General features: G+C 36.4%; 4 protein-coding genes across 5 annotated transcripts; 3 read left to right on the plus strand and 1 right to left on the minus strand.

Annotated features, from left to right (window-relative positions):
• Positions 1-970: 970 nt before the first annotated feature.
• Positions 971-10,859, plus strand: LOC107568145 (tetratricopeptide repeat protein 30A). Of its 2 annotated transcripts, XM_016254009.1 has the most exons (19): positions 971-1,177; positions 1,363-1,428; positions 1,875-2,084; positions 2,494-2,550; positions 2,877-3,012; positions 3,285-3,389; positions 3,475-3,603; positions 3,907-3,956; positions 5,938-6,090; positions 6,237-6,302; positions 6,590-6,643; positions 6,724-6,789; positions 6,942-7,018; positions 7,194-7,404; positions 8,102-8,173; positions 8,298-8,401; positions 9,079-9,157; positions 9,942-10,071; positions 10,356-10,859. In XM_016254009.1, the coding sequence occupies exons 1-19, from the start codon at positions 1,124-1,126 to the stop codon at positions 10,490-10,492; spliced, it is 1,956 nt and encodes a 651-aa protein (XP_016109495.1). In that variant the 5' UTR covers positions 971-1,123; the 3' UTR covers positions 10,493-10,859. The 2 variants fall into 2 exon arrangements, with proteins under 2 accessions (XP_016109495.1, XP_016109503.1); XM_016254017.1 differs by lacking the exons at positions 971-1,177; positions 1,363-1,428 and having other exon boundaries at positions 2,011-2,084; positions 2,494-2,542.
• Positions 10,860-13,538: 2,679 nt separating this feature from the next.
• Positions 13,539-17,570, plus strand: LOC107568154 (ALG1 chitobiosyldiphosphodolichol beta-mannosyltransferase). The gene is made up of 13 exons (XM_016254033.1): positions 13,539-13,827; positions 14,006-14,083; positions 14,182-14,285; positions 14,725-14,873; positions 14,964-15,053; positions 15,193-15,303; positions 15,464-15,585; positions 15,680-15,718; positions 16,241-16,300; positions 16,388-16,498; positions 16,583-16,697; positions 16,777-16,852; positions 17,417-17,570. The coding sequence occupies exons 1-13, from the start codon at positions 13,554-13,556 to the stop codon at positions 17,552-17,554; spliced, it is 1,467 nt and encodes a 488-aa protein (XP_016109519.1). The 5' UTR covers positions 13,539-13,553; the 3' UTR covers positions 17,555-17,570.
• A 215-nt stretch (positions 17,571-17,785) lies between these two features.
• Positions 17,786-21,181, minus strand: LOC107568155 (protein-lysine N-methyltransferase EEF2KMT-like). The gene is made up of 8 exons (XM_016254049.1): positions 20,916-21,181; positions 20,643-20,705; positions 20,484-20,564; positions 20,288-20,389; positions 20,070-20,203; positions 18,305-18,552; positions 17,996-18,145; positions 17,786-17,890 (listed from the first exon to the last, which is right to left on the minus strand). The coding sequence occupies exons 1-8, from the start codon at positions 21,042-21,044 to the stop codon at positions 17,790-17,792; spliced, it is 1,008 nt and encodes a 335-aa protein (XP_016109535.1). The 5' UTR covers positions 21,045-21,181; the 3' UTR covers positions 17,786-17,789.
• Positions 21,182-22,703: 1,522 nt separating this feature from the next.
• LOC107568668 (beta-galactoside-binding lectin-like) lies at positions 22,704-25,908 on the plus strand. The gene is made up of 4 exons (XM_016254649.1): positions 22,704-22,796; positions 24,899-24,978; positions 25,059-25,230; positions 25,360-25,908. The coding sequence occupies exons 1-4, from the start codon at positions 22,791-22,793 to the stop codon at positions 25,504-25,506; spliced, it is 405 nt and encodes a 134-aa protein (XP_016110135.1). The 5' UTR covers positions 22,704-22,790; the 3' UTR covers positions 25,507-25,908.
• The last annotated feature ends 1,694 nt before the right edge of the window (positions 25,909-27,602 follow it).

Raw genomic sequence — 27,602 nt, forward strand, 5'->3', positions numbered from 1 at the left:
AATGACTGCCCTGGTCTGTTCCTCTCCTCTAAGCAGATGATGTATGTTTACTGAGAGATAAATCAAGCCCTGTGCTACTAAACTCACTATTAATCTTAATCCTAAAAATAATATTGGTGCATAAAGACCATATCTGGTTTCAGGGCACAATCTGTGCCGACTTGCCTGATAGCTGTGCATGACATTTTTTTCATGGTCTGTAAGAAAGCTACATTTTTAAAACAACGTGCATATGAAAGTAGAACAAAAAACTAAAAATAAACATTTATGTTTAAACTTAACTTAATTTAAATATATATTTTTTTACATGAAGTACATAAGTATATAAGTATAAATGCATTTCTTGAAATATAAATATGAAATCTTTACACTAAAAGAAAATCAGCCAAAACAACCTACACTTTTGGAATTATAGAAGTGTGTAAATTTAAATATCCATATTTACATACCAGTCAGAGAGTTTGGGAAGATGTGTGCTCTTTAAAGTACTCCTGGAGTTCTGTGTCTTGGTTGCTCCACCAGTCTGTCCCAAGACTGAAGAACTCTCCCTCCTGTTTTAAAACGTTCCCTCATCACACACATCTTTTCCAAACCCTTCGCTTGTATGAGCAAGCCACTTTAGTTTGAATTTCAAAACTCTTCCTTGAGGTCCAAAGAGTTCTGTAAGAATTTGTTTGCTCATTTGTGACTGTGTAGCCTAATGCTTATGTAATGCTTAAAAATATATTGTTTTCGTATGATTTTAGTTAGCTTGCACTTTTAAAGTGTGTTCTGACATTTCCATGTAAAATTAATTAAAATGTTTTGTGTATTTTTAGTTTGTTTGGAATATATTGTGTGTGTGTGTGAAGAAATTGACACATAAATTGACAATATATTCCAATGCTGTATCTTATGTATTAAAAATACAGAATTATTTAAGCAGAAATTAGTTCTCTTTCAGTCTCTGCAAAGACAAGAGACCCAAAATAATGATTGCGTCACATCCGTTTCTGGGACGGTTGCTAAGATACAGGATGGCTGCGTCGTGTCTCTGAAAACACAGAACGGTTGCATCTTCAACTTTCTTAATTTGACGTTTTTGTTTATGGGGTAAAGCTACATGTAGCGTTTGTTTTCGATAATGCCGCTAACAACGATTAAAGACGGCGAATACACGGCTACCGTGTACAAAATGGTGAGTTATTAGATGCACAAGCTAATAGGCTAACTTAGCTTAGTTACCGCTGGTCTATGCTGTTTGCTTGCATTCTTACTTTTAGCAAAACGTTTAGCAATTTTCTTTTTATCGAAATGATTGGCTTCTTATAATCTTATATAAATAAACTCTTAATAAATAATCCTTATTTATTTCTTTATGAGATCAAAGAAGGGCGATATGGAGACGCAATTCATATTCTGAGCAAAGAGCATCAGAAACACACTAAAGTAAGTTACAGCAGTCATACTGAACACATTCTTTACATTGAATCAATCAGTAAACGTCCTGTGCTTTAAATTGTGTTCTCTGTTGTTAAGAGAAAGAATTCAACTAACAAATAACTCTAAGAAATCTCAGTTTAGCCATTTCAAATATAAAATCATTACGTCATTTCAAAATGTCTCACTTTCAACATTTGATATGTTATCTATATTCTATTGTGAATAAAATATAAGTTTATGAGATTTGTAAATTATTCCATTCCTTTTTTACTCACAATTTGTACAGTGTCCCAACTTTTATGGAATTGGGTTTGTATATATGTATGTATGTATGTATGTATGTATGTATATGTATATATATATATCATATTTGTGTATGTATAAAATCTCTCTTTGTCTATATAAGACATAATATATGATTTCTATATGACTGACCGTCTCTGTATGTTCAGTCCAGGGCTGCTCTGTCTCTGCTAGGCTACTGCTACTACCACATGCAGGACTTCACTAATGCAGCAGAATGTTATGAACAGCTGACACAGCTTCACCCAGAGGTTGAGGACTACAAACTTTACTATGCCCAGTCTCTGTATGGAGCTTGTACCTTCCCAGAGGCCATGAAAGCCACTTTTCTCTTGGACAGCACAACTAGTCATACTAAGGTGAATACACATGTATATATATATATATATATATATATATATATATATATATAGATTTTGATGAAGGATCTTGTGACACTGAAGATGGGGGTAATGGCTGCTGAAAGTTCAGCTTTGTCATCGCAGTAATAAATTACATTTTACAATGGATTAAAATAGCATGTATTGTACATTGTAATTGTATTCCACAATATTAATTTTTTTACTGTATTTTTTAACAAATAAATGCAACCTTGGTAAGCATAAAGGACTTCTTTCAAAAACATTTAAAAAGCCTCCAACTTTTAAATGGTAGTGTACATCAGTTAAAATAATGGTTATTACTAGCATGTCAAATTGCATTCCTTTTATTTTATTGATGCTGATTTTAAAAACAAATATTATTATTATTCATCCCATTTCTAAACAGATGATAAAACTGCAAGCTGCCATCAAATATGGAGAGGAAGATTTTTCAGGTGCAAAGGTAACATTTTTCTTTCTGATGTAATTTATTCACCTTTATGTCATTCTAAACCACAATTTATGACTGTAATAATTCTTCTGTGGAACACATTTGGAAAAGCGTTTAAGATTCAGGTTTTTAAAATAACTTATTTTTGTGTTCCATAGAAGAAAAGAAAGTTGTACCAGTTTTGACATGAGGGCGAGTAAACGATGAAAGAATTTTTATTTTTGAGTGAACACTCCCTTTAAGTGTTCGAATGCCTATTAAGACCACAGTATACATGAAAATCCGGTAAGAACTCCGAGCAATGAATGTGGCATGAGCGATTGGTTTTGCTTCTCCAGACTCTGGTTGAGCAGTTGCCTCAGGACGATCCAGACTATGATGTGGATCTCGGTTGTTTGCTTTATAAGGAGGGCGAGTATGAAGAGGCTTGCAAAAAGTTTATGTCCTCCATGAATGTACTGGGCTACCAGCCAGGTGAGGATGATTTTCTTTAGCACTGGTTCCATTGAATTATAACTCTGTGTGTTTGTGGTGTCTACATGCAGAAGCTTAATAGACAAAACAGACAAACACATACACTGGTGTCTCCCAGTAACTGTTCTGCCAAGAGTTACAAACATAACATTGACTGGCTGACCGCACTGCGTAAGGGTAGTAATTTAGATTTTTTTTAATGGAAATGAATGTGGTATGGAGACCTTTTGACAAACTGTGCTGGACTCTGATTGTTGTTTTTTTTGTTACAGATCTGGCCTACAATATAGCACTTTGTTATTACAGTTTAAAGCAGTATGCTTCAGCACTCAAATATATTGCAGAAATGATTGAACGTGGAATCAGAGAGCATCCAGGTATTTGTATCAGAAAATCCTTTAGGTGTTGCAAGACTTGCTGTGCTATAGAGTGAATTTCAATGAGTGACTCTTATGTTTATAGAGCTCAGTATTGGAATGACAACAGAAGGCATTGATGTAAGAAGTGTCGGCAACACCCTCGTCTTGCACGAAACTGCTTTGATTGAAGCCTTTAATCTGAAAGCAGCTATTGAATACCAGCTGAAGAACTGTAAGTATAGATAAACCACCAGGCCTGATGTTTCACGTAGGCGCCTTCCTATCATGTGCTTTTTGATGTGAACTCTATTTATTCATAGCGTATTATAAACTGCAAATCCATTAGCAGAATCTGTGGCCTTCCAGGATTCCTAGTGGCTTTGCATTTAGCATTAAGCATGAAGTCTACAGCACAGACTATGTTTTGCTCAGTGGCTTTCTGCATAATTTAGCCTACAGAACGGCTACTATTGAACTTCAGTGAATGTGATTCAGTGATTATGGCCTCATATATCTAATTTTTTTGTTGTTGCAGATGCTGCTGCACAGGAAGCACTGACTGACATGCCCCCCAGATCAGAAGAGGTACTAAAAATGTGACCTCTGTGGTAACACTTTCCCCCCTTGACACTTGGCATTCACATGCATTTTGTATCCGGATAGTATCTAGATATAGTTTAGCAGGATTGCACTCAAATGTGTCTCACTTATCCATTCGAAATGGAATGGCACTCATGTATTACATCATAGTTTGCTTTAACCATACATTTTCTGCCACCCACAGCATTTTTTAATACAATAATGGATAATTCAAAATTCTTATCTATGGATAAAACAATAAAAATCTATCTGGTCTATTGTGTAAAGGATGCTAATAAGGATTAGATATGAAGAAAAAGAAGAAAAAATTAGGTTTTAAAATGCCCCGGCAAAAACACACCAGGAAAGAGACGTGACTGAGGAATGAGAGACTGTAAGTGTAGTTCAGTGAAATAATACATTGGATGTTGTTCATTAAATTGGCGAGCAGATTACAAGACCTCAGTGTCTGTTGACTTATTCACAATGTGCAAGCAGAATAAAAAGAGAAGAAGCTGCAAAAGCTCTTTAAACACTGATAAAAATAGAGCACGATAGAAAATTTACAACCTAGTCCATCAAAGTGACGGATAATTTTTATTTGTAGCTCAACCTCATTATATAGTACTTAATCAGCGTAATAATTATATATTGCTTAATCAAAATGCATTAGCATTTACACCTTGTCGCATTTATACTTAATGAAATGAAATCAGAAACCATCTCTAACTACCTTCGAAAGTACTTTCAGTGATCTGATTGCAGTCTTATCATATTAGGTGCATTTGCATTTGGCTTTTAATGTTTTCAAGTGCTGTCCGAATGTAATTTGATCACTAAAAACACCTGGTAATGTGTTTATGTCTCATTACTATTTTATTCCAGTATATTTCCAGGTGATTTTGCTGTAAAACTTTTTCCGAGTTCTGTTTTCTCATTTCTATAGCAATGCAGCAAACAAAGGCTGTCGGATAAGATCAGATGCCTGTCAAGAGAATATTTTCCTCATTAGTTATGCTGTTTGATCTGAGCGTGCTCACTCTTGCAGGGTAGCTTCTTATGAATCAATGTCATAGGCATGCCAGTTCACATGCACACGCTTGAGGAACTTTTATCCTATATTGACAGACCATGTGCCATCTATTTCAGAAGAAAGAAAATTATCTAGTCATTTGCACTGCCTTTTAATACTACAATGCAAGTTTAATTTTCTGGAATCCTTACCAGATTGCCTGTAATTATGCACTGGGAATTAGCTGTTTTTGAGATTCCGGTGCAGGTTTAATCCTTTTCTGCAGGGGTTTGTATTGTGAGAGCTGGTAAGCCCACACCTGCTGGCTGGAATGATGGTGGGCTGCAGGGACATGTCTCTGTGCTAGTTTGCACTGGCACCTCGAAGTTAATGAGTCCAAACAGTGATCCATCTTACATAAGCACTCATTAAATACACTGTTTCTTCCCGCAGGACAGGTTTTTTTAAACACTGAATCTGTAGCTAGGACTAGTACAAGGAATGTACCAGATTTGAGTAAGAATGCAGGGTACTGCGCAAAGATGTATTTACAGGGTTATGTAATTTCCTGAAAAGAGGGTCTATATATAGACAGAATGTGCTTATTTATCTGAAATCTAACAAATATACAATGCAGTTTTAATGTTAGTTTACATATAGATAGGCTAACCCTTCATGCTGAAGTCTTTAGTTTATGCATACATGGGATTTCTCATATCTGTTCTGAGAAATGGACAAGCGAGCACAGCTGTCTGCTGCCCCCTAGTGGAACGAGTGGAATGTCAGTGATTATTTACCATATAGACATTTGATAGTTTATAGGTAATTGTCAATAATTTGTTAATTAGCTCCCTTAGTCTATTTCTATGTGTAAGAAAAGCTTTTACATTTGAAATTTGGCCCATATTCTGATTGTTTAAAGTCTGTCAACCAAAGAACTGATGATTGTACTTTTTTCTTTTTTTTTACATTTAGGAGCTGGATCCAGTCACTCTTCACAACCAGGCCCTAATGAACATGGACACCAAGCCCACAGAGGGTTTTGAGAAACTTGCTTTTCTCCTTCAGCAAAACCCCTTTCCTCCTGTCACTTTTGGCAACCTACTATTGCTTTATTGTAAATATGAGGTTAGTGTGCTTCATTGCTAACAGTTCTTAGCAATCAGGAAACTGTTTGATAGGGGTATATTAATTATGCATTTTAGGTTTCATAGAAACTTTAAAGAAACTTCTTTAAGGGGTGTATGAGGGTTCTTTGCTTTTGTTGTCTATAGTACTTTGACCTTGCTGCAGATGTCTTGGCTGAAAATGCTCATCTCACTTACAAGTTTCTCACACCGGTAAGGCAGTATTGATTTTGTAGCAATTTCATGTTTTATTTCCCTTCAGCCTCGTACTATTTGCATTGTTAGTTTTATGAAAATTCAATCATGTATATACAAGTCTCCACTTTCATTAGTCCAGATAGTCGTTCCAATAATAACATCCACATTGATTTGATTCCTCTGGCCATAAGGCATTTACAAGTAATAAGGTGATACTTGCAGAGTTGCCTCATGCATATTGACATATCAGTCCGAACTCACATCAAGACGGTAGGGCTAAAGTTTTGTTCTCCTGTTTATAGTACCTCTATGAGTTCCTGGATGCCATGATCACATGTCAGACAGCACCTGAGGAAGTAAGTGATCTTTTCCAGAGTCTTGGCAAGTATCTAGTGAGCATTTGTTATTGAATTAATTGACTTTTCATCTGACGTAGGCTTTCCGAAAATTTGATGAAATTGCTGGAAAACTGACTGAGCAACTGCGCAAGGTTACGAAACAGGTTACAGCTTGGCATTTTGCCTTTCAACAATTCACAGCATTTATTCCTGCTTTTGTCAAATGCTACTCCCTGAATACACCATTATGATATCAGTATGTCTGGCACTGAAATGGCTAATTAGTTTAAAAACTCTAAAAACTCTTTCCTCAAAGGTGCAGGAAGCAAGGCAAAACCGGGATGATGAATCCCTAAAAAAATATGTCCAAGACTATGACGAGGTTCTTGAGAGGTAAATGTAAGATTAATTTACATTGATTACATTTATGCATTTAGCAGATGCTTTGTATGAAGTGACTTACAAAAAGGTGATTACTAAAGATTCATCCTTAAATTTCTGTTTTTTATGGAACCATGCAATATGTTCACCATATACAAATACTTGAGTGTTTTTTTTTTTTCTTAAGGTACATCCCTGTACTAATGGCACAGGCCAGAATCTACTGGAACCGTGAGAACTACAGCATGGTGGAAAAGATCTTCCATAAGTCACTGGAGTTCTGTAATGAGCACGACACTTGGAGACTTAATGTTGCTCATGTGCTCTTCATGCAAGACAACAAATATAAAGAAGCCATTGGCTTCTACGAGCCCATCGTTAAGAAGCATTATGAGAATGTAAGTTTAAATGTTACTGAATGTGCTTTTCTGGTCACTTAATGTATTTTTAGTCCCTTTAAAGACTAATGCCTTTCTATAAAAGCCAAGTCCACATTTAAATAAAAAAATAAGAATGATCTCTTATGAAATACAAATGAGTCAGTCCTCAGTGCTAGATAACAATAACCTAAATCAGTCAACCAGTAATATGGTATTTTGCATAAACAGTGGGATCCAGATGTGTTTTAAAAAAAATGTAAAATAAGACCTAGTTTTCTTTGACTCATGGATATTAGGAAATATAACTTGTGCATGCACAATTACAGAATAGAGCCATTCGATTTGTTTTGCTAATATTTTATATACTTTATATATTTATTATATTTTATAATATAAATATATAAATAATATTTTATATGTCTTCTGTGATGGTGGGGGACATCTGGCCATACTTGGCTGACAATTATTTAACAAATCTAAACCTTTCAAATGAAAACATGTTCTTTGCTCCTCTGCTTGCTAGCTGGAACAGTGTAACATTCAAGAGTGTCCCTGCAAAACAAAAGCCTCGGTAAAATGATCTGTGACTCTGAGTCTTACAGTGTGACTGCATGGAGTTTGCGGCATGATGTTTGATTCTTTTGTTTTATTTCGAAGAGTGTCTACTGTTATTAGCATCCTCACAATTAATTAACAGTCACATTTTGTCCTGTAGATCCTTAACGTCAGTGCGATTGTCCTTGCTAACCTGTGCGTGTCATACATCATGACCAGCCAAAATGAAGAGGTAAAAATTCAAATCTTAATTAACTATAATTGATACCACTGGAGCAGCTTTGTTTCATCATATTTTTCTTTCTGTGTTTTTTATTTTTATTTTACCCTTCGGGTCTGCGTCTGTGCGTGTACAGGCAGAGGAACTGATGAGGAAGATAGAGAAAGAAGAGGAGCAAATCTCGTATGATGATCCAGACAAAAAAATCTTTCATCTGTGTATTGTCAACCTTGTAATAGGGTATGTACAATATATTTAAGTTACATTTTATTTTTAGGTGTCCTTGTTACAGTGTAATTATACATCAAAGTACTGAGTAATATTAAGTAAATACATGTATTCACTATATGGTTAGGGTTAGGATTAGGGTCTGGTTTAGGGTTACTTGCATGTAATTATGCATAATTTATTGTTATTATAATAGTAAGTACATGTAACTTGTAACAAGGACACCTTAATATAAAGTCTTACCTATTTTTTACACAATTGTGTTAAATCAATTCTTAAGAACATCCTCTATGAACATTTATCTTATACAGTTCGTACAGATACTGTTTTTACATTTTTTTTTTTTTACTTTTTGAAATATCACACAAATCTGAAATATCATAATAACATAAGACGACATTGTAAAAGCAGTGTGTATATTGCACTGCCATTCAAAAGTTTGGTGTCAGAATGATTAAAAAAAAAAAAAATCAAAAATCATGGTTTACACAAAAATATTAAGCAGCATTTTAAAAACATTGAAAAAAGTTTCTTTTTCTTTCATAAAACTTTTAGAAAATCTTGCTGACCCTAAACTTTTGAACAATACGTATGTCAAATAAAATAAGATCATCCATACCTTTCATTTTAAAGACGCCTATTCTTAATGTGAATTACTTGTAAAACTTGCAATGCATCATTTCTTACAGGACTTTGTATTGTGCTAAAGGGAACTATGACTTTGGCATTTCTCGTGTCATAAAAAGCCTTGAGCCATACAACAAAAAGGTAATTAATATTTCATTTAATGTTTTTAATAGCCATCTTTAGTTGAGTTTAGACAGCACATAAACTTTCACATTCCTTACTTGCTGTATTTATCTTAGTCCTGCTCTGATACAGTTATCAACATGCTATTTTTGTGTATCCACAAATATCCACTGAAGAGGTCTTTGCTGTTTCCAGCTGCATAAATAGTGTTACTCAAGGACCTCAGCATTCTTGATCTCATGATACTGTAGCAGATGTACAGCACTGGATTGCAACTGCACTTCCTTTTAGTCTGATGTTTACTTGTTTCACTGAAATGATTTTCATGTGATATTATGTAGTCATTGTGCTTGACATGACACTGACATCCTATGTTTTCAGCTTGGAACAGACACGTGGTTCTATGCTAAGAGATGTTTTCTCTCACTGATACAACAAAAAGGTAATTAATATTTCATTTAATGTTTTTAATAGCCATCTTTAGTTGAGTTTAGACAGCACATAAACTTTCACATTCCTTACTTGCTGTATTTATCTTAGTCCTGCTCTGATACAGTTATCAACATGCTATTTTTGTGTATCCACAAATATCCACTGAAGAGGTCTTTGCTGTTTCCAGCTGCATAAACAGTGTTACTCAAGGACCTCAGCATTCTTGATCTCATGATACTGTAGATGTACAGCACTGGATTGCAACTGCACTTCCTTTTAGTCTGATGTTTACTTGTTTCACTGAAATGATTTTCATGTGATATTATGTAGTCATTGTGCTTGACATGACACTGACATCCTATGTTTTCAGCTTGGAACAGACACGTGGTTCTATGCTAAGAGATGTTTTCTCTCACTCCTGGAAAACATGGCCAAGCACATGATCATGCTCAGGGATTCGGTGGTTCAAGAGTGCATTCAGTTCCTTGAGCACTGTGAATGTAAGTACATCCTCTAAAAAAATGGTTTGATCCCACTGATAGTACCTCTAAAACAGGCTCTGTGTCCAGTTTTGTATGTAGCAGGACTGTGTCAACGCAGAGCTTTAATCCTCCAGTAATTCGCAAAGTATCAAAATCTAATCCAGTGATTACTAGTTCACTGTTGTTTCGATTGTTTAATTCAGTGGGGATGAAATGCTGGTTTTTGAAAGCTGAGACACTAATTAATTTTCAATCCCGAGATTCTCCATGGGACTAATTACTATTTTTACCCTCCCCTCTAGTGTACGGAAAAGATGTGCCTGCCATCATAGAGCAGCCTCTGGAGGAGGACCGCATGCACATTGGCAGGAACACCGTCACGTATGAATCACGCCTGATAAAAGCTCTCTTCTGTGAAGTCACAGGGTGGAATGAGTAATCATTAAACAGCATATAGCTATATCAGAACAAGATATTGGGCAAATATTCACCACAGACCACAATTTTCTTACACTGATTTCATGGATGGCTGGAGGTCTGACTAATAAGACATCTCAACGTGGCTACTTTGTAAGCAGCTTTGGAGAGATCATGCTATTTCTGGACTGAATTCAAACATGAATTTTTAAGCATGCTTTTTCTATAATAAAGAACCCACAGGGGTCCACTCCCTCCAAACATGAAAGCTTAAACTAAGAGAAAATATTCACCAACAAAGGGCATTTTGTTAATTTTAACTGACCTCTGTTTGCATTCAAATAATAAAATGTGGCTATATTTAACCTTTAATGCACAATTCATTATCATTAAAATTGTATAGTTTGGTCATTTTTCCTCAGAGTAAGAAATGTATCATAATACTGTATGTTTTTTAAATTTTTTTATTTTAACTATATAAAGTATACATTTTCTTGGTTTTCCCTCAAAAATTTGCCTTTCTATTTATTTTCTTTGAATCGTGTTGTTTTTACGTACATAGTATTAAATCTACTACACTTTCACAGAAAATTGATCATAGAGGAAAGAATAAATACTAAATGTATCTGTAAAGCCTGATAAAGAAGGAAAGCCGAACAACGGGACCGGTCGAGGTGCTCGACAAGATTTTTGCTCTGATTCTCGGGAGGGGAAAATCGGGCTAAAAGTCCTGTAGTGTGAGCCAGGCTTGAGTTCTGTCACCATTATCTCATCATGAAGCATGGCCCTTAAATTAAGGGTCTCTTCGTTATGTCCTGCTCTGAAAGGTAATAGTTGAGAAAACCTCCTAATGCACTCACTGCAACTCCTGTCAAATGACTTGAGCAGCAATCTATGAACAGAAATGTATAATCACTTGACATTAACCAAATAAAAATGAACATTAACAACTGCAACATTAAAGAAATAGTTCACCCAAAAATGAAACAAAAAAAATGGATTCACCCTCAAACAATGCAAAATGTAGATGAGTTTGTTTTATTCATTGTAAAACATTTGGAGAAATTGAATTAGCATTACATCACTTTCTCACCAATGGATGCTCTGAAGTGAATGGGTGCCGTCAGAATGAGAGTCCAAACAGCTGATAAAAACATCATAATAACCAGTTTGGACAGTTTATGCTTGTAAATAGTGCTTGATCTGTACATATTTCTCACCTGATTTTAACGAGATGACTTTTTTTGAAGTTAAAAACTTTTCAATTAATTTGTTTATTACAAACACGCAGCTGTTTGTTTCACAAGATGCTAATTGATGGACGAATTGTGTGGATTACTTGTGGATTATTGTGATGTTTTTATCAGCTGTTTGGACTCTTATTCTGACGGCAACCATTCACTGCAGAGGATCAGTTGGTGTTGGTATACATATTTTAAAAATTAATAAAGAGAAAGAAAATAAAAATAAATTATTAAATAATGAAACAGTAAAGCAACATGAAAATCAACACAGTGGTACTTAAGAAGATGTAGAACAAGAATCTGTTGGAGTTTGCAGAAAACAATTTGATGTAATTTTTTCGGATTTTTTAAAATGTCTGCAGAGTGAGGTAGTAAATAGTATTGGTCATGATTTTGGCATGCAATTATTAAAGAATGAAACGGTAAAGCAACATAAAAATGACCACAGTAGTAGTTGGGGAGATGTAGAACAAGAATTTGCAGACTACTATTTAATTTTTTCTTTATACATTTTTCTAATATGTAACATGCATAAAATATTTTACAAAAACATTTTTCAAACCCACTGCAAATGTTTTATTGAAAGTTTAATACATTAAATGCAATTTAACAATAAAATACCATTAAATAAGAAGTGCCTGTATGATGTGTTTTTTAATTAGCCTATTGGTCTCGATGAATTGACTGTGGTTTCAGTTTGATACGCGCTCCTACCCACTCTTTAAAAGAAATGATTTGGAAAGGTTTCGAAGCTTCATGGCCATCACTACCACGCAACGCTATGTAGACGCGCAACGCATGTTTCAGCGCAGATGGCGTGACTGCAGTGCTTAGGGCTAGTAAACCCTGGGATGCCACATAGTTTGAATAATATTGCTTTTGCTGGAAAATATTCCAGCATATGTTTTGAGTCGGATTTCTCCTTATTCCTTTGGCAGTTTAAATTACAGGTTTCTTTCTTTCTTTCTTTCGAAAAAAGTTAGAAAAATAATTGCTGGTATTGTAGCTACATCATCTGGCTGCTAACAGCATATTTCTCTATTGACTATATCAGTAGTAGTAGTAATAAAATAATAATAACAACAAATTATTATTATTATAAGCCTATTATTATTATTATTATTATTATAGGCTATAATGATATAATAATAATTAGCTATATCTTGAATCGAAAGCAGCGGAGCTTTTATTATGCCACAGTCGACTGCTTCCGCTCCTTCCGGTCGTGCGTATGTGGGGGAAAAAAGCAGCGCTGTTTTATCATACTAGATACGTTTGAAAGTTCTGTTATAATGCTACTCTGTGCGGTCGTCACCGGTCTAATAAAACGCACAACATATTAAAGTGTCTTTGGTGTTTCCATGTTTTCTACAAAACCGGAAATCGAGGGGTTATGACGTCATTGGCAGGCGACACAATGACACTATGGACATGATCCGTGTCACTAGTTAAAATTGCTTATTACTCTGGATTTAAACATTCTTCGAAACATTTGTGATAATGTAAGTACACAAGTCAGCAAAATATATAACACTGCTCTAGTGGTTTTTGGATATTTTAATAACAAAAAATCGTACATATTGTGCCTTTAATTGTTCTAAATGGAATTACAGACAAGTCTCTAAAAATATTAGGATTAAATGTTTAATGTATTTATTAGTGGTAACTGTATTATTTAAGAAAGTATTTAAATCAAAAAATATTTAAAATGTACGAAGTGACATGCTCTTGAGGAATATGAATGTAGTTATAATTCTGTGTATCAGGTGTTCGCCGGTGGTTCGTGTCTCTTTAAATTTTCTGCCCTACGTTCAGCCACGTCATAATCAGGAAAACACAATGGCGGATGCCAATGCGGCAGTAGCTGTAGTGACAGTTTCATTGGTTCTTTTAGGACTTTCATCGGGGTTAAGCTTGTCGTGGGCTCTTCTACCAGTCGCTGTAGTGGTGCTTATTTTTGTGCTAGCCAGTGGATTAAAGGGGCGAGATGAACGTGCACATCTGAACGTTTGCGTGTTGGTGCTGGGAGATATAGGGCGCAGTCCTCGCATGCAGTATCATGCGCTCTCTCTCAGCAGACATGGATACAATGTCACCCTAATTGGCTTCCTTGGTATATACATTTTAACTCATGCACTTTACATTGCACCACTTTTTGCTTGTATGCATGATGTCAAATCTCCCCCCATGATTAAATGCAAGGCATGCTAATAAACACTTAACTGTGCATTACATATACAGGACACAGGGCAAGTTTTTATACCTCTAACACTGGCATGTTGCTCGCATAGGTACTAAACCTCATCAAGACATTCTTGAGGATGACAGGATAGACATACTTCCCATTTCAGAACTAAAGGGGCTCACAGGTAATATAAACGTATACACAGAAAGAAAACATAAAAGCACAAAAGTCCATGCACATTCATTCTGATATAAAGAATGTGAACTGCATTTTGCCTTTCAGCTGGCCCCAAAATTTTCAGGTATGCTTCAAAGGTGATATTCCAGACTTTCCAGCTGTTCTGTGTGTTGATGAAGATTGAGGACCAAGGATATATTCTTATGCAGGTATCTGTCTTGTATTAAGCAAAGCATGAAGTCATTTCATACTTTTGGGGCAGTCGTGGCCTAATGGATAGAGAGTTGGACTTGTAACCCGAAGGTCACGGGTTCGAGTCTTAGTTCTGGTAGGGATTGTAGGTGGGTGGAGTGAATATCCAGCTCTCTCTCCACCTTCAGTACTCTGACTGAGGTGAGACCCTTGAGCAAGGCACCGAACCCCCAATTGCTCTCCGGGCGCCGCAGCATTGGATGCCCACTGCTCCGGGGGTGTGTTCACTATTCACTGCTGTGTGTGTGCACTTGGATGGGTTAAATGCAGAGCACAACTTCTAATTATGGGACACCATTCTTGGCCACATGTCACGTCCTTTCCTTTTCCTTCCTTCCTTTTCTATATGTAATCATGTCTTAAAGTGAAACTCTAAGTCACATGTGCATTCTATAGAATCCTCCTGGACTGCCAGCCATAGCAGTGACATGGGTGGCAAGTCGTTTCAGGGGAAACCAGTTCATCATAGACTGGCACAACTACGGATACACCATAATGGCTCTTACTCATGGACAGAATCATTTCATCGTGAAGATGGCAAAATGGTAAGTAACGCTTCTGAAAAGTATCCTGGTAGGACAGTGTTTTGAGGCATATTTGGGAACCGTCTGAACTGTGCATTGTGTTGTTGACAGGTACGAGAAGCTCTTTGGATGTTTCTCGGATCATAACTTATGTGTCACTAACGCAATGAGAGAAGATCTTCGGAGAAACTGGAATATTGAGTATGTCCATTCTGAATCAGATCATATTTCATATTTTATTAACTTTTTTATTATTATTAAATACGTATTTAAATAGTAACAATACTAGTAAAACAGTTTACTTTTAAGACAAGCCAGTTAATCAATTTTGCAATTGTAGGGCGACCACATTATATGACAAGCCCCCCCCGATATTTAGAGAAACACCTCTGAAACTTCAACATGAGCTGTTTATCAGAATGGGCAGTACTTATTTACCATTTAGGCCTAGGTAAGTATTTTCCCATAGAGCCATTTGCTCCCATTCCTTGCTGTTATGCATATAGTAGTATTAAAGTTTTTTTAAAACGATAATAGCAGTAATAGCCTCTCGCCATTTAGTCTTTGGCATTTTATAAATGTTTCACATATCCCTCTTTGTAATTTCTTAGTCCTGATGTCACTAAGGAGTACATGGAACTGACAGCCTTCACAGAGCGTAATACTCAGACAGGTGCTGTGATGCACTCTTCTGGGCGACCTGCTCTGCTTATCAGCAGCACCAGCTGGACTGGTCTGTGCCCTCTACACTAAATATAGGGATGCTATCCGTCATTCCTTTAACTGAAATGTCCTGACTTTTCATTATTTATGTTTTTTATGTTCAGAGGACGAAGACTTCTCAATTCTTTTAGAAGCTCTTGAAGGTTATTATTTTATCTCTCCATATATACTACTGTATTGTTTGTGGTCAGTAAGATTTTTTTTTGTTGTTGAGAAATTTATACATATTTGGCAAAGATGCATTAAATTGACCAAAATAGACAAAAAAGTGCAATTTGTTTTATCAAAAAAAATATCACAGTTTCCACAAAAATGTTAAGTAGAACAACGGTTTTCAACGCTGATGTTTCCTGAGCAGCAAATGATTTCTGAAGGATCATGTGACACTGAAGACTGGAGAAATGATGCTGAAACTTCAGCTTTGCCATCAGAGGAATAAATTACATTTTAAAATATATTACAATAGAAATAATATATTTCACAATATTACTGTTTTTACTACATTTTTTAATCAAAAAACTTTTAATAAACACATTTAAAGAAATCTTAGCGACCTTTTGAACTGTAGTGTATTACAACCTTTTCTGTAATTTACAGTTGCATATTTATGTATTGAAACCTATTTGACTATGTATTCTCTAACATTTGATTCATTTCTCCAATAGAGTATGAGAAGTTTGTTGAGGCAGGGCACAGACTTCCATCATTGGTCTGTGTGATTACAGGTACACCACAATGTCTAATATGCATACATGTTCATAAAATCATCTGTGGACCAACACTGTTTCAAACACTACGATACATCAATACAGGTAAAGGTCCTCAGAAGGAGTATTACAAGAAGCTGATTGACTCTAAAGAATTACAACATATCAAGATTTGCACTCCATGGCTGGAAGCAGAGGATTATCCAGTTTTACTTGGTGAGAGGATCTCTTTATAAATGTCATAGACCAATGTCTTGGCCTAAAACATGTATTAACATGAGTATGATTTTTTCGGCACAGGTTCTGCTGATCTTGGGGTCTGCTTGCACAAATCCTCCAGTGGTCTTGACCTTCCAATGAAAGTGGTTGACATGTTTGGATGTTGTCTACCAGTCTGTGCCATACACTTTCAGTGGTAAGATTGAGAGACTGGTCTTTTATAGTAGGTGTAGGTTATGTTAGGTGCCATCTGCTCATTATCTATATCTTGTTAGCTTGCATGAACTGGTGAAACATGAGGAAAATGGGCTCATTTTCAAAGACTCCAAGGAGCTGTCTGAACAATTAAAGGTAAGATATATGTTAATTAAAAACAGTTCTATATAACTGCGAGATTCAAAAATCAAGATTTTTTCTTAAAGGTGCTGTATGTCATTTTTAATATTTAGGTAACATGCTAAGTTCACATAATTGTTTCTCCCAAAAACGATCCTACAGGCAGTTGTTCAACTTGAAAATGTGTGTTCCGTGTCGGATTGTCCGTTTTTGTTTTGGTCTGTGTGATTCCACTCACTGCCAGTTTACCCAATAGTATTTTGACACCCCGCATTGCCAGTTGTCAGAAAACACAGCCTATTGCAGCAAACGAACTGGGTCAGAGATCGCAGATTCTACCCGACCTAAAGGGCTTTATGATCAGAGGCATATTAAAACACAGATAAATCAACTTACGATGTAAGGCTCGTTGCCTTCCATTGTCACTTCCTGTTGTGCATCCTCAATCTGGCAACCGGTGTGAGCGTGAATTTAGACTACAATAGCTATTTCAACCTCTAGCTTGTCAATTTTACATACTGCGCCTTTAAAGATATTGCTAATATGAAATGCTTACAGCTAATTATGTTATCTCTGTAGCTTCTGTTTTCAGACTTCCCTAGTGATCAGGGGAAACTGGGCATCTTCAGGAAGAATCAAAGGGAAAGCGGGCAGCAGCGCTGGGATGAGAACTGGGACCAAAATGTCCTGCCACTTATTAAAGAGCACTGCGACTGACTGTCTAGGTGATGGGTTTATATAACAGTCTCTCAAATCCTTTGACTCCCATTCAATGGAAAGTTACTGTCAGGTATTTGCACAGGGTACATATTTTTAAGCTAACTGTCCCCACAACGGGACGATCAGCATTCCAGCAATGCCATTGGGAAAGACTTGAATATGAGAATAAAAAGCACACTATCTTTGTAAATATTATGTAAATAAATACTTTATTACAAAGAGATCATTTTTGTCATACATATATTTTGATCATTTCTATAGTGGAGGCTCGGTTGTATGGAAATACTTGAGCGACAGAATCTTTCATGACGACGTGTCTCAGTCCAGCCATTTCTGTAAATAAAAGAAACATTTAATTCATTATGGGAAATCGGGGATTAAGAAAACATTTGACATTAATAGAATATAATAGAATGTTATTAATAAAATGAAACCTACCTAATTCTTTCTTGAAGCAGTCGTACGTCTGTGGGTTGCGTACAGTAGATGCAATGTAAACATCAGGATGTTCTTCTTCAACTTTGCAGTTCAGAAGCATGCTCAGCAGTCTCACCAAACAAGCAATTATATCAGGATCATACACCACATCTGTTTCAAACAAACACAGTAATGTTACTCAAAACTTCTCAAACATCATAACTTCATGTGATCAGATTCAGAGACCTTTTAATCAATGAATGAAAATAAATCACATATGAAACTGTAACGTGTGTGTGTTCCTGCAAATATCCCTGGGTTTTGTGTCACCTGCGGCAATGATGGTGTTGGCCTGTATTCTTTGCAGCTGTTCGTCAGACACATTTTCCCAGTCCAGTTCCTCCACACACACTGATGCACTGTTGCCGTCACAGTTAGTTAAGCAGCTTGTGATATTGTCCTTCAGCCTCTGAAGGACAGTTTGATGGCAGTCGCTGAAGATGTATTTGGTTAGGCTGGATGACCGACACACTACAATGCCAGTAAGTCCAATTCCACTGCCCAGCTCTAGCACTGTCCTGCATGTACAACACGGAGGTGATCAACAGTGTGCACTTTTAGTTGCATGCAAATGGAATAAGTCAAACAATTAACTAAATAGAGAAAGCAATTTCAATTAATCTTTCATAAGTAGCTGCAGTCATTCTTTCATTGTACATAAAATAGTATGAGAAACTATGTATAAATGATTAACCCATTTAATCCCACCGGTCACAATAGTGACCATAAAAAAGGTTTTAATTTATAAAGCTCTAAAAAAACTTGCTGACTGATGTTTTAGTGCACTTCCTGCAAATATGGAAAAAATAAAGTGTCTCAATTAAATGTGCGCAGTTTCACATGGTTAGTGCAAATTGTCACATGACCAAAGCAGTTTAATTCCTGTTTGCACCTTGAGAAGATATGCTAACAAAGATATGACAAAGTTTTGTTACACATTATCTTTAGGATGTCTAGTATTAAAATATGAATTCACATATATTCAGTTTTGTTGAGTGTGTTCATAGAATGAGTAAACATCTTGATGGCCACAATAGTGACCAGTGGGATAACAGTGAATTTAGGTAGCCAATACAATATAAATCCAATTGCAGTTGTTAGTGAAAACTGCACTAAAATGTTGCACTAAATTAAAAGTTCAAATGTAACAAATAAATCACAATATTGATGTAATACTGGTAGCACTAATATAAAAATGTTATGATATATGTTACAATAAAGTAACAATTCTGACGTATGTTGATGTGATGTTTGCATTTGTATAATGTTTTTTTTTTATGCATAATAGTAACCCTAGAATGTGATCAAGCAGTTTAAAATAACTGGGCTAAGATATTTCTGTCAGGAACACTATCGTCAAGACTATTGACAATTAGCATACAGTTTGGATTGGCGGTATGGTTCTGTTCTGGGATGAGAGCAGGGAGAGCAGCAATAACACCCCAGGGTAAACAGAACAGAACCAACATAAATGTATTGCAGATATTGTTAAAAGTTCAATCATTTTATGTACACATTTTAGAATTAGTCTGATTCAAAGGAGAATCAGAAGGCTGAATCCCGACTGACAGAGGAGGAGCTGGGGATGGAGGAGGGTAATTAGCTATTGAGCAATGCGAAAACTGCTGATAATACTGAGGGACCTTATATATGAATGCTTAGATAGGTGTCGTATTCCCATAGGTTGATAGGGATCAGCTGATGCGAGCTTGACTAACGTGACCTGCCAGAACTAACGCTACGCTTGATATAGTAATTTTTATGACTGCAGAAAAATGTTAATTCAGTACACACATTATCCCATAAAACACAATTTTTCACACACTTAAAAAAAATAAAAATTATAATAATAATTAAAATAAAAAATAAGTATTGATTATTTCAAAGGGTTACTAATGACACATCATTTGGATATTTCAAGTGAATTTACATTAACTTATTAGAATTTTTGTATTTTGTCACAAATTAGTTTATTTGAGTGAATGACAGAGAAATAGTGCATCTTAAATATTTAGTTGTGAGGTGTCAGATTTACTTGTTTTTGAAGATGTGTGTATTCTCCAAAGCCCATTCAGACAGATACAGGGCAGCCTCCCAGGTAACCAGACCCGTGGTTCCTTGGGAGATGAGAGCCACGTTCTCTGCTAGACTAACAGCATCTCCTGTTGGCTGAGATTTGACACTTTCTGATATTACGTTTTGTTATGAGGTAGAAATATCTTTAAGGTCCAGTGCTAATGTGATCAGACTCACCAATAAGTAGGTTTTGTAGCACATGTCCTCCTCCTGTGCACACATGACCTCTCCGAGCGCTTCATACAGTACATCCAGAGGTTCAGCAGCCAACATCTCATGCTACAACAATGAGCTTTCATGAAAATATGCTGCATCTCAAAATATGTGGGGGAAAAATGTCAAACTTGTTTGTTTGTAAAGACACTAAACCAACCCTTTTGATCAGTTCTGTCAGGAAGCGTCTTCTGTATTTCAAAGAGGGGGGATTCTTGAGGCAAATGGGATGTAAACATGTCTACCAAAAAAAGAGAGAGAAAAAAACGTTCATTTTATCCATTAAATAATTCTTTCACTTTCATAATGGCTTGCTTACCTTCTGAAGAATCTCCATTATGATGTCTGAAGTTGTTGTAGTCATAATGTCTCTGTCTAAAGACTGCAAAAACCATTGTGTTATTTATGCATGTAACTTAGAGATGATACAGAGAAAACATATAAACATTACAACTGTTAATTTACTTTCCTGAAAAAAAAACAAATAACAAAGAAAGAAAGAAAAAGAAACGCAGCTCATATATAAATAGTTGTACAAATAATCTGAAAAAAGGTCTTAATGCATTAGGGCATGTTGCAATGTTCTACTTACATCCCATGGAAATGTATTTAAAAGACTCGTGGCGAAGAAGTTGACTTGAAAGGTGTGTATGACTTCCTTTCTTGTTTTGTGGCTCATTGCTTCCCCTTCTTTACCTGTCATTGGATGTGTATAGTTCATATTTTAATATCACGCAAGTCTGCTTGCTTGACGCTGTTACTAGAGACTACGGAAGATGCATGGGTGAACCCCATAGTGAATTTCTTCGTGTGTGTCAGTCCTCATATGTTGTGGTTGCAGCGCCACCTGCCGGGATGGTTGTGAATCAGCGTCAAATCATATGGCCGTGGTTTAGACCAGTTGCCAACCCTGATCCTGGAGGCACCCCAACACTGCACGTTCTGCATGTCTCCTTAATCAAACACACCTGATTCAGGTCATCAGCTCATTAGTAGAGACTCCAAGATCTGAAATTGGTGCGTCAGAGAAAGGAGACATGCAAAATGTGCAGTGTTGGGGTGCCTCCAGGACCAGGGTTAGGACCACTGGTTTAGACTACAAGACTACAAGACCCGCCCACAAGTATCTCGACAAGTAGATGTTTTATTGTACCCTAAAAGTACTTTATAAAAATACCTATTTAACTTAAGAAGAAAAAAAGAAAAAAAAACGGACATCATGTCTAAATATTAGAAAATGTCCGACATCTGTGGCCAAGTGCACACTGTTTAGACTAGCCTTAGTAAGTTATCTATTTTTTTTCCCCCCAGCAAGACTGGTCATAACTTTTCAAAACATAAAAACGTAGACTAGTCTAATTTGAATCCGAAAAGTAAGACTGATTATCATTTGGTTAACTGCTAGTTAGAGTTTATGCAACTGGCCCCGGTCATTTTAAGTATTGCATTTCTCACACGGGGCCCCAGAAACCCTGGCGGTGCCCATTGGGCGGGGCTTGGCGTGGGCGTGGTTTGGAAGATTACAGGACGCAGAGAGACTGCTCTCCTCCTGGCTGAGCATCTTGATGATGATAATGATCATGAAGATGTGCATGCAGCTATTATTTGAGGTTGCTGCTGCCAAAACATTTTATTGCCTGTGCGTAACTGTAACCTTATTTCCTCATATGCCAAAACCAAGATCCTGAAGTCCCGTTAGTAAGCGATTTCGCTCTGTATGAGAAAAGTGCATAGGCTATTATAGACTATACTACAACACTATTTAAAAACAGATTAAACTATTATCTGTCAATTTTACTTTGTATTAAGCTGACATTTTTTTTCTTTCATGTTGCATAGCCCTTCGGCGGGGGTCCCCCGAAGTTCTCACTTCTCTAATCATTTCCTGAGTTTGCGGTTAGATTCTTGTGACTGTCTAAAGATAGGCCTACATCCTGGAGCCCTATACAAATATTTTGTTGTTAGACTAAGACATAGCTTACGTAGAAAAAACCCCCACCTCTCATACCAACTCATCATGAATTATTTTCGTGACTGTGACATGATCAATATATTTTACAACGTGCGACATTTTTCAATCAGTTCATAAGCATGGCAATTGTATTACGTGTTTAATCAACTTGTAAACCGTAGCCACTTGTAAGCTTTAATAAAGTATCAGTTGGGCGACAAGCGTATAATTTCATTAGCCTGTGTTCAGTTAGCAACGTAGGCTACAGCATTCATTGTGGTTATGGTCGTTTGTTTTAATTGTTTAGAAGTATTTATAGCGTATTACAAGGGTATGTCTAGAAACAGCCTATAGTAAATCCACATGCATTTTGTGCGATTGGTAGAGAGAGAGAGAGAGAGAGAGAGAGAGAGAGAGAGAGAGACTAGTTCGCAGTGGACATAGGAAGCCCTCCACATAACGCAACTTTCTCCCAGACACTTCGTTTCACTTCATTGGCTCTCAAAGGAACTCAAAATGAGCGTGAGTAATTTTAAAACGATACATTATTCTTTAGTTTTATGTCAAATGGTGTTTTAAAGATTTGTTTTATAGTTAAGACAGCATATGTTAGAATGTCTTCTCTATCTTACGTTAGCACAAATAATACAGTGCTCATAGCAGCTGAAGTCTGGTGTTTATGTCTATTTATACTGTGCAGTATGCTGTCTGTTTGGTGCATTGCATAGTTATTATAGAATAGTGTATACTGAAGCGCCCCCACGTGCATTGCGCATGGGTGTGACCTCCAAATTTCTATCACAATGTTGTACTGGTTAATTACATTACGTTTCTTTCTTTTTTTTGCCCACAGCTATTGTAAGGTATTTAGAAATACATTACGAAATGCAATTCATAAAAAAACATGCCCGCATCTCATGTGTCTCACTAAAAGGCAGACACTACTGGAAATAGTTTGGAACAAACTGTTGTTGTTGTTGTTGTTGTTGTTATTTTCTTTTTTTTTTTAAAGTAGTGAGACAAATTTGTATAGTTATTAATATTTGAAAAAACATTTCAAAAACCAAATCAATAACTAAATCAGTGACAGTGTGGCGTAACCACATCAAGTGACAAGAAAATCAGGACTGCAGATCATATGACACACAAATGTATACAGTTCTGAAACTTTTAATCAGAAATGATGAATTAAATTGACCAAAAATGACAGTAAAGACTTATAGATTGTTACAAGAAATATATGCGTTTCCAATAAATGTTCAATCAAATAAATCACGGTTTTCACAAAAATATTAAGTAGCACAACCATGTTCAACTGTGATAATAATAAATGTTTCTTGAGCACCAACTCAGCATATTAGAATGACTTCTGGTGGATTATGTGACACCGAAGACTGGAGAGACAGAGGTTAGCTTTGTAGCCTTGGCTATTGTGTTTGCAATACACGTTGTCTGTAACCCTTCAACATTTTAGGGCAATTCATCTTACCTTAACATGTTAAATCCTTTGGCATTTCTAGAAATGAAGCAAGACTGGCCAATCCAAGCCCAACTATGGTCTGAAACCTACCCAGGGGCATTGTGAAGGAGACCTTTAGCTCACTTTCTCTAAAGCTCAGCGAAAGCAGCATGACTCAGTCATTCTTCTGCTAATCTGAAAGACTGAGCATCACTGTCCAGCTTCCCTTTTGCAGTTAAATCAGCAGTTTAGAAAGTTCAGAAAGAAAGAACGAGGCATGTAGCAACGCTCTTAGAGTTTCGTTCTGCAGCAACTTCTGTCTGAGAGCTGGTTTATTGTTACTCACACCGACTAATGTGGAAATAATTCACCTCTGCTACACATCTGTTCTTTCACATTCTCAAGTGCCTTCTTCCTTCTTTTGCTATCTCTCTTTTTGACCCTCCTTTCTCTCCGCTATGCCACTATCTCTTCTGCCATCATTACAACAGCTAGCTACTTTCCTCGGCAGCTGTGACTCACACAAAGAGGCCTTGTGAAATTCATCTTGCAGCTGCCGACCCAACTTGGCTTCTAAACTTACACCAAATCTCTCAGAGATGGCATGGCCACTAGTTTTTAAAGATTGAATGATTAAAAGATAGCTCTTCTTGTATCCATCTTCTCAGAAAAAGGGTACAAAGCTGTCACTGTGGTGGTACCCTGAAGTACAAAGCTAAAGTTACCCCTAAAAGATAGGCCTACACATTAGTACGTTTTAAAGTACATATTTGCACGTTTTGAAAGGGTACTGCTCCAGTGACAGTTTTGTACCTTTTTCAGACAGAACCTATGCAGAGGTTTTCCAATAGAGCAACAGTGCCACATCTGCAGTTTTTTGAAAGTTCAAGTCTGGCTCTTTGCCTTTCACCATCGGACTAGGATTTGCCTTTCAACGCATTGGAAAATTTGACAGCATTGCTTTTGTGAGGCTGATTCTGTCCACTCCATCATTATAGCTACAGTCTCTATTTGGGTTACAGGGAAAATCAGGCACAGTGCCCAGCTGTACAAGTCAAGTACAAGTGGATACACATGTTTGGCTTTTCATGCCAGTAGTGAGATATACAAAAAGAAAATCAAATTACGAATAAAGAGTAACTTCAGCTCTCTCTGTTTCTAACAGGGTATGCTTGTGCAGAATATGTCCTTCAAGTCGGGACAGACTCTGACTCTTACAGGAGTCCCCAATGCTGATTCCACAAAGTAAGTCTCTGCAAAGCAACTTCTAGAATTCAGGACTTTATAAGCACCAGGAGTCATATCTCCCATTTGCTCTTTTGCAGTTTTGCCATTAACATTGGTCACAGCGCCGAGGACGTCGCACTACACGTGAACCCTCGTTTTGATGCCCATGGTGACCAACGCACTATAGTGTGCAATTCATTCCAGGGCGGCAAATGGTGTGAGGAGTCCAGAGGGGCCAGCTTTCCATTTAATCAGAACGAGGAGTTCCAGGCAAGACTCATATATATCTTAATGAAACTGCTGTTTAAGCAGATGGTAATCATAATAAATGGGCTGTGGATGAAATTGAATGAACCCTCAGGATTTTAATTAACATATTATCTTTTGTCCTTCCTTCAGATAAAAATCACTTTCACCAATGAGGAGTTCCTGGTGACTCTTCGTGATGGTTCTCAGATTAACTTTCCTAACCGTCAAGGTGCTGAGAAGTACAAATATATACATTTTGAAGGCGAGGGCAGGATCCTTGGGATTGAAATCAAGTAGACTAATCAACACTTAAATAAGGATACTGTTGTATCCTGAATGCCGAATGATTCTCTGCCTTATTTTGTCACTTTTCCAGCTCTGTTATTCCACAATTTTCACTTATTCGGTATGGAGTATTTCAATCACACTTGTGTGCCAAATCAGCGTTTTAATTTTGTGTGGCACTGGCTATCTAAACCACTAGAGGGAGCTCAACTACAATAAATTGCCATGAGCTTTAGCAGTACATGTAAACCATTCTGAGAGGCTTCCATCTAGTTTATTTTTCCTACTGCTTTTCTACAATGATGTTCTTAAATCTGGTTTGTAACTAAAGCAAATTCACAAGCTATAGCTGTTGACATATACAATAAAACCTGTTTTCACAAATAAACTAAGCCTCTTTTGTACTTCCATTTAATGTGTTCAGGCAGAAACGTCTTTTGTGTTTATATTTAGTTATGATTCATTGTGAGAGAACAGATGGAGAACATTCAGAATGAAACGAAAGCATTAATTCCATCAGGTGTTCATTATACAAACATGTCAACAATATGAAGTCCCACTGCCAGTCTAAAATAGGTCATTCATGACATGAACAAAATATTTAGTGCATGAGAAACTAAACAGTACAATTCAACAATTTCTTGATATATAGAGGCATTTTTGTACATTAAAACAATAAGTCTTAAATGTAGTCATGATACTCACTTTACATCAAATAGCCTAACTGATGTGCAAGGCATTTCTTTATTTTGAAAAAATACAAAATTATATATATATATAGGCCTATATATGTATATGTATATATATGGGGAACAAATGGGGGAAAATGTAATAAACTGTCATTTATATAAAGCATCATTTAAAAAAAGATATATCACTTTAGTAGTGATTTGTTGAAAATGCACTACTAGACTGACAGTACAATCTATTGTAAAAAAAAAAAAATGTATCATGGTATCATTAACTTCCTTAACTATATTTTTCATTCAAGTTCAGATGTTTTTCTTTTTATCTGTGAAAGAATATCTGTGATTTTCCATAAGATTCAGTCAATATTGCAATTGTTTTTCCTTATAAGGTGCAAAGAAATGAACGGATAAATTTTTTAGTTTTGGGAAAGTAAAGAAACCCTGGACTATTGCAAATGAACTTGATGTGAACAATCTCAAGCCCACATCAAGGATGCATCCAATGGCAATGAAATTCTACATCGCCTCATCATTCTTCAAAGGAAGAGGCCCTGCACATTTCCTGTACTGCTAAAGAAATCTTTTAAAACACACACCTCGGCTAGATCTCAACACCTTGGCTTTGGTTTGGGAGATGAATAGCCAGCATAACTGCACAGAATATCTTACGTAAACTGGACATGCGATATGCCTCAAATTCAGTTTTGCCCTGGGGTAAACTGTTCAGTGCCTTGATTTTAACCTTTGAAGTGTCAGCTGGTATGAAAGTGAATCACTCTGATTACATCAGCAATTTGCTAATAGCAAAGTGAATTTTTTTTACACTGCAGTAAAGCTGAGTATTATTCCCTATTTAACTCAATAGCTACAACTGAAAGTGTAGTTATAAACGATCAATGATGTCAAACACGTACTATTACAAGTATGCACTTTCTTTTTTCAAAGACCCAACTTCCTTCAGCATTATCGACAGATGTCACTGTCCTTATGCAGCGATCGGTAGCCGTGCTGTTGTTTTCGTCTCTAATTTGCCCACTATTTTGTCCACCTCTTTCATTGCTTTATGTTAAAACATGACTTTTCTCCGGATTTTTAAAACGTTTTTCAGCTTCTTCTGCTGTTTGTCTCATAACCCCGCTAGCCTGACACGCACCTTGACCTCCACAGAAATACGCGGGCGTTCATACAATACAAATATTAACGGTAAGAAGCTCATTATCTAGTTGTTACATTTTTATAAGAGAGTTTTTCTAGCTGACATTAGCTTAGTCTATTAATTAATTATCAAAGTTAATTGAATGTCTAAACCTAAAAATATAGTTGTTGTTTTGGTAGGAAAACACACACAACACACACACACACACACACACACTCACACACACACACTCACACACACACACACACACTCAAACACACACA

Source organism: Sinocyclocheilus grahami, unplaced genomic scaffold, assembly GCF_001515645.1.
Source record: "Sinocyclocheilus grahami isolate Dianchi unplaced genomic scaffold, SAMN03320097.WGS_v1.1 scaffold27.1, whole genome shotgun sequence".
NCBI classification, from domain to species: domain Eukaryota; kingdom Metazoa; phylum Chordata; class Actinopteri; order Cypriniformes; family Cyprinidae; genus Sinocyclocheilus; species Sinocyclocheilus grahami.

What these genes read in the sequence shown, in the direction of transcription:
- LOC107568145 (XM_016254009.1), top strand. Translation starts at nt 1,124, where the DNA reads ATGCCGCTAACAACGATTAAAGACGGCGAATACACGGCTACCGTGTAC. An exon ending in TGGAATCAGAGAGCATCCAG is followed by an intron (nt 3,390 to 3,474) that starts GTATTTGTATCA and finishes TTATGTTTATAG; the next exon opens with AGCTCAGTATTGGAATGACA. An exon ending in TGACCAGCCAAAATGAAGAG is followed by an intron (nt 8,174 to 8,297) that starts GTAAAAATTCAA and finishes GTGCGTGTACAG; the next exon opens with GCAGAGGAACTGATGAGGAA.
- LOC107568154 (XM_016254033.1), top strand. Translation starts at nt 13,554, where the DNA reads ATGGCGGATGCCAATGCGGCAGTAGCTGTAGTGACAGTTTCATTGGTT. An exon ending in AAGGATATATTCTTATGCAG is followed by an intron (nt 14,286 to 14,724) that starts GTATCTGTCTTG and finishes TGCATTCTATAG; the next exon opens with AATCCTCCTGGACTGCCAGC. An exon ending in TCTTTTAGAAGCTCTTGAAG is followed by an intron (nt 15,719 to 16,240) that starts GTTATTATTTTA and finishes TTTCTCCAATAG; the next exon opens with AGTATGAGAAGTTTGTTGAG.
- LOC107568155 (XM_016254049.1), bottom strand. Translation starts at nt 21,044, where the DNA reads ATGAACTATACACATCCAATGACAGGTAAAGAAGGGGAAGCAATGAGC. An exon ending in TAATGGAGATTCTTCAGAAG is followed by an intron (nt 20,565 to 20,642) that starts GTAAGCAAGCCA and finishes TTTTTTTGGTAG; the next exon opens with ACATGTTTACATCCCATTTG. An exon ending in CTGCTTCAAGAAAGAATTAG is followed by an intron (nt 17,891 to 17,995) that starts GTAGGTTTCATT and finishes TTTTATTTACAG; the next exon opens with AAATGGCTGGACTGAGACAC.
- LOC107568668 (XM_016254649.1), top strand. An exon ending in CCCAATGCTGATTCCACAAA is followed by an intron (nt 24,979 to 25,058) that starts GTAAGTCTCTGC and finishes GCTCTTTTGCAG; the next exon opens with TTTTGCCATTAACATTGGTC. An exon ending in ATCAGAACGAGGAGTTCCAG is followed by an intron (nt 25,231 to 25,359) that starts GCAAGACTCATA and finishes TCCTTCCTTCAG; the next exon opens with ATAAAAATCACTTTCACCAA.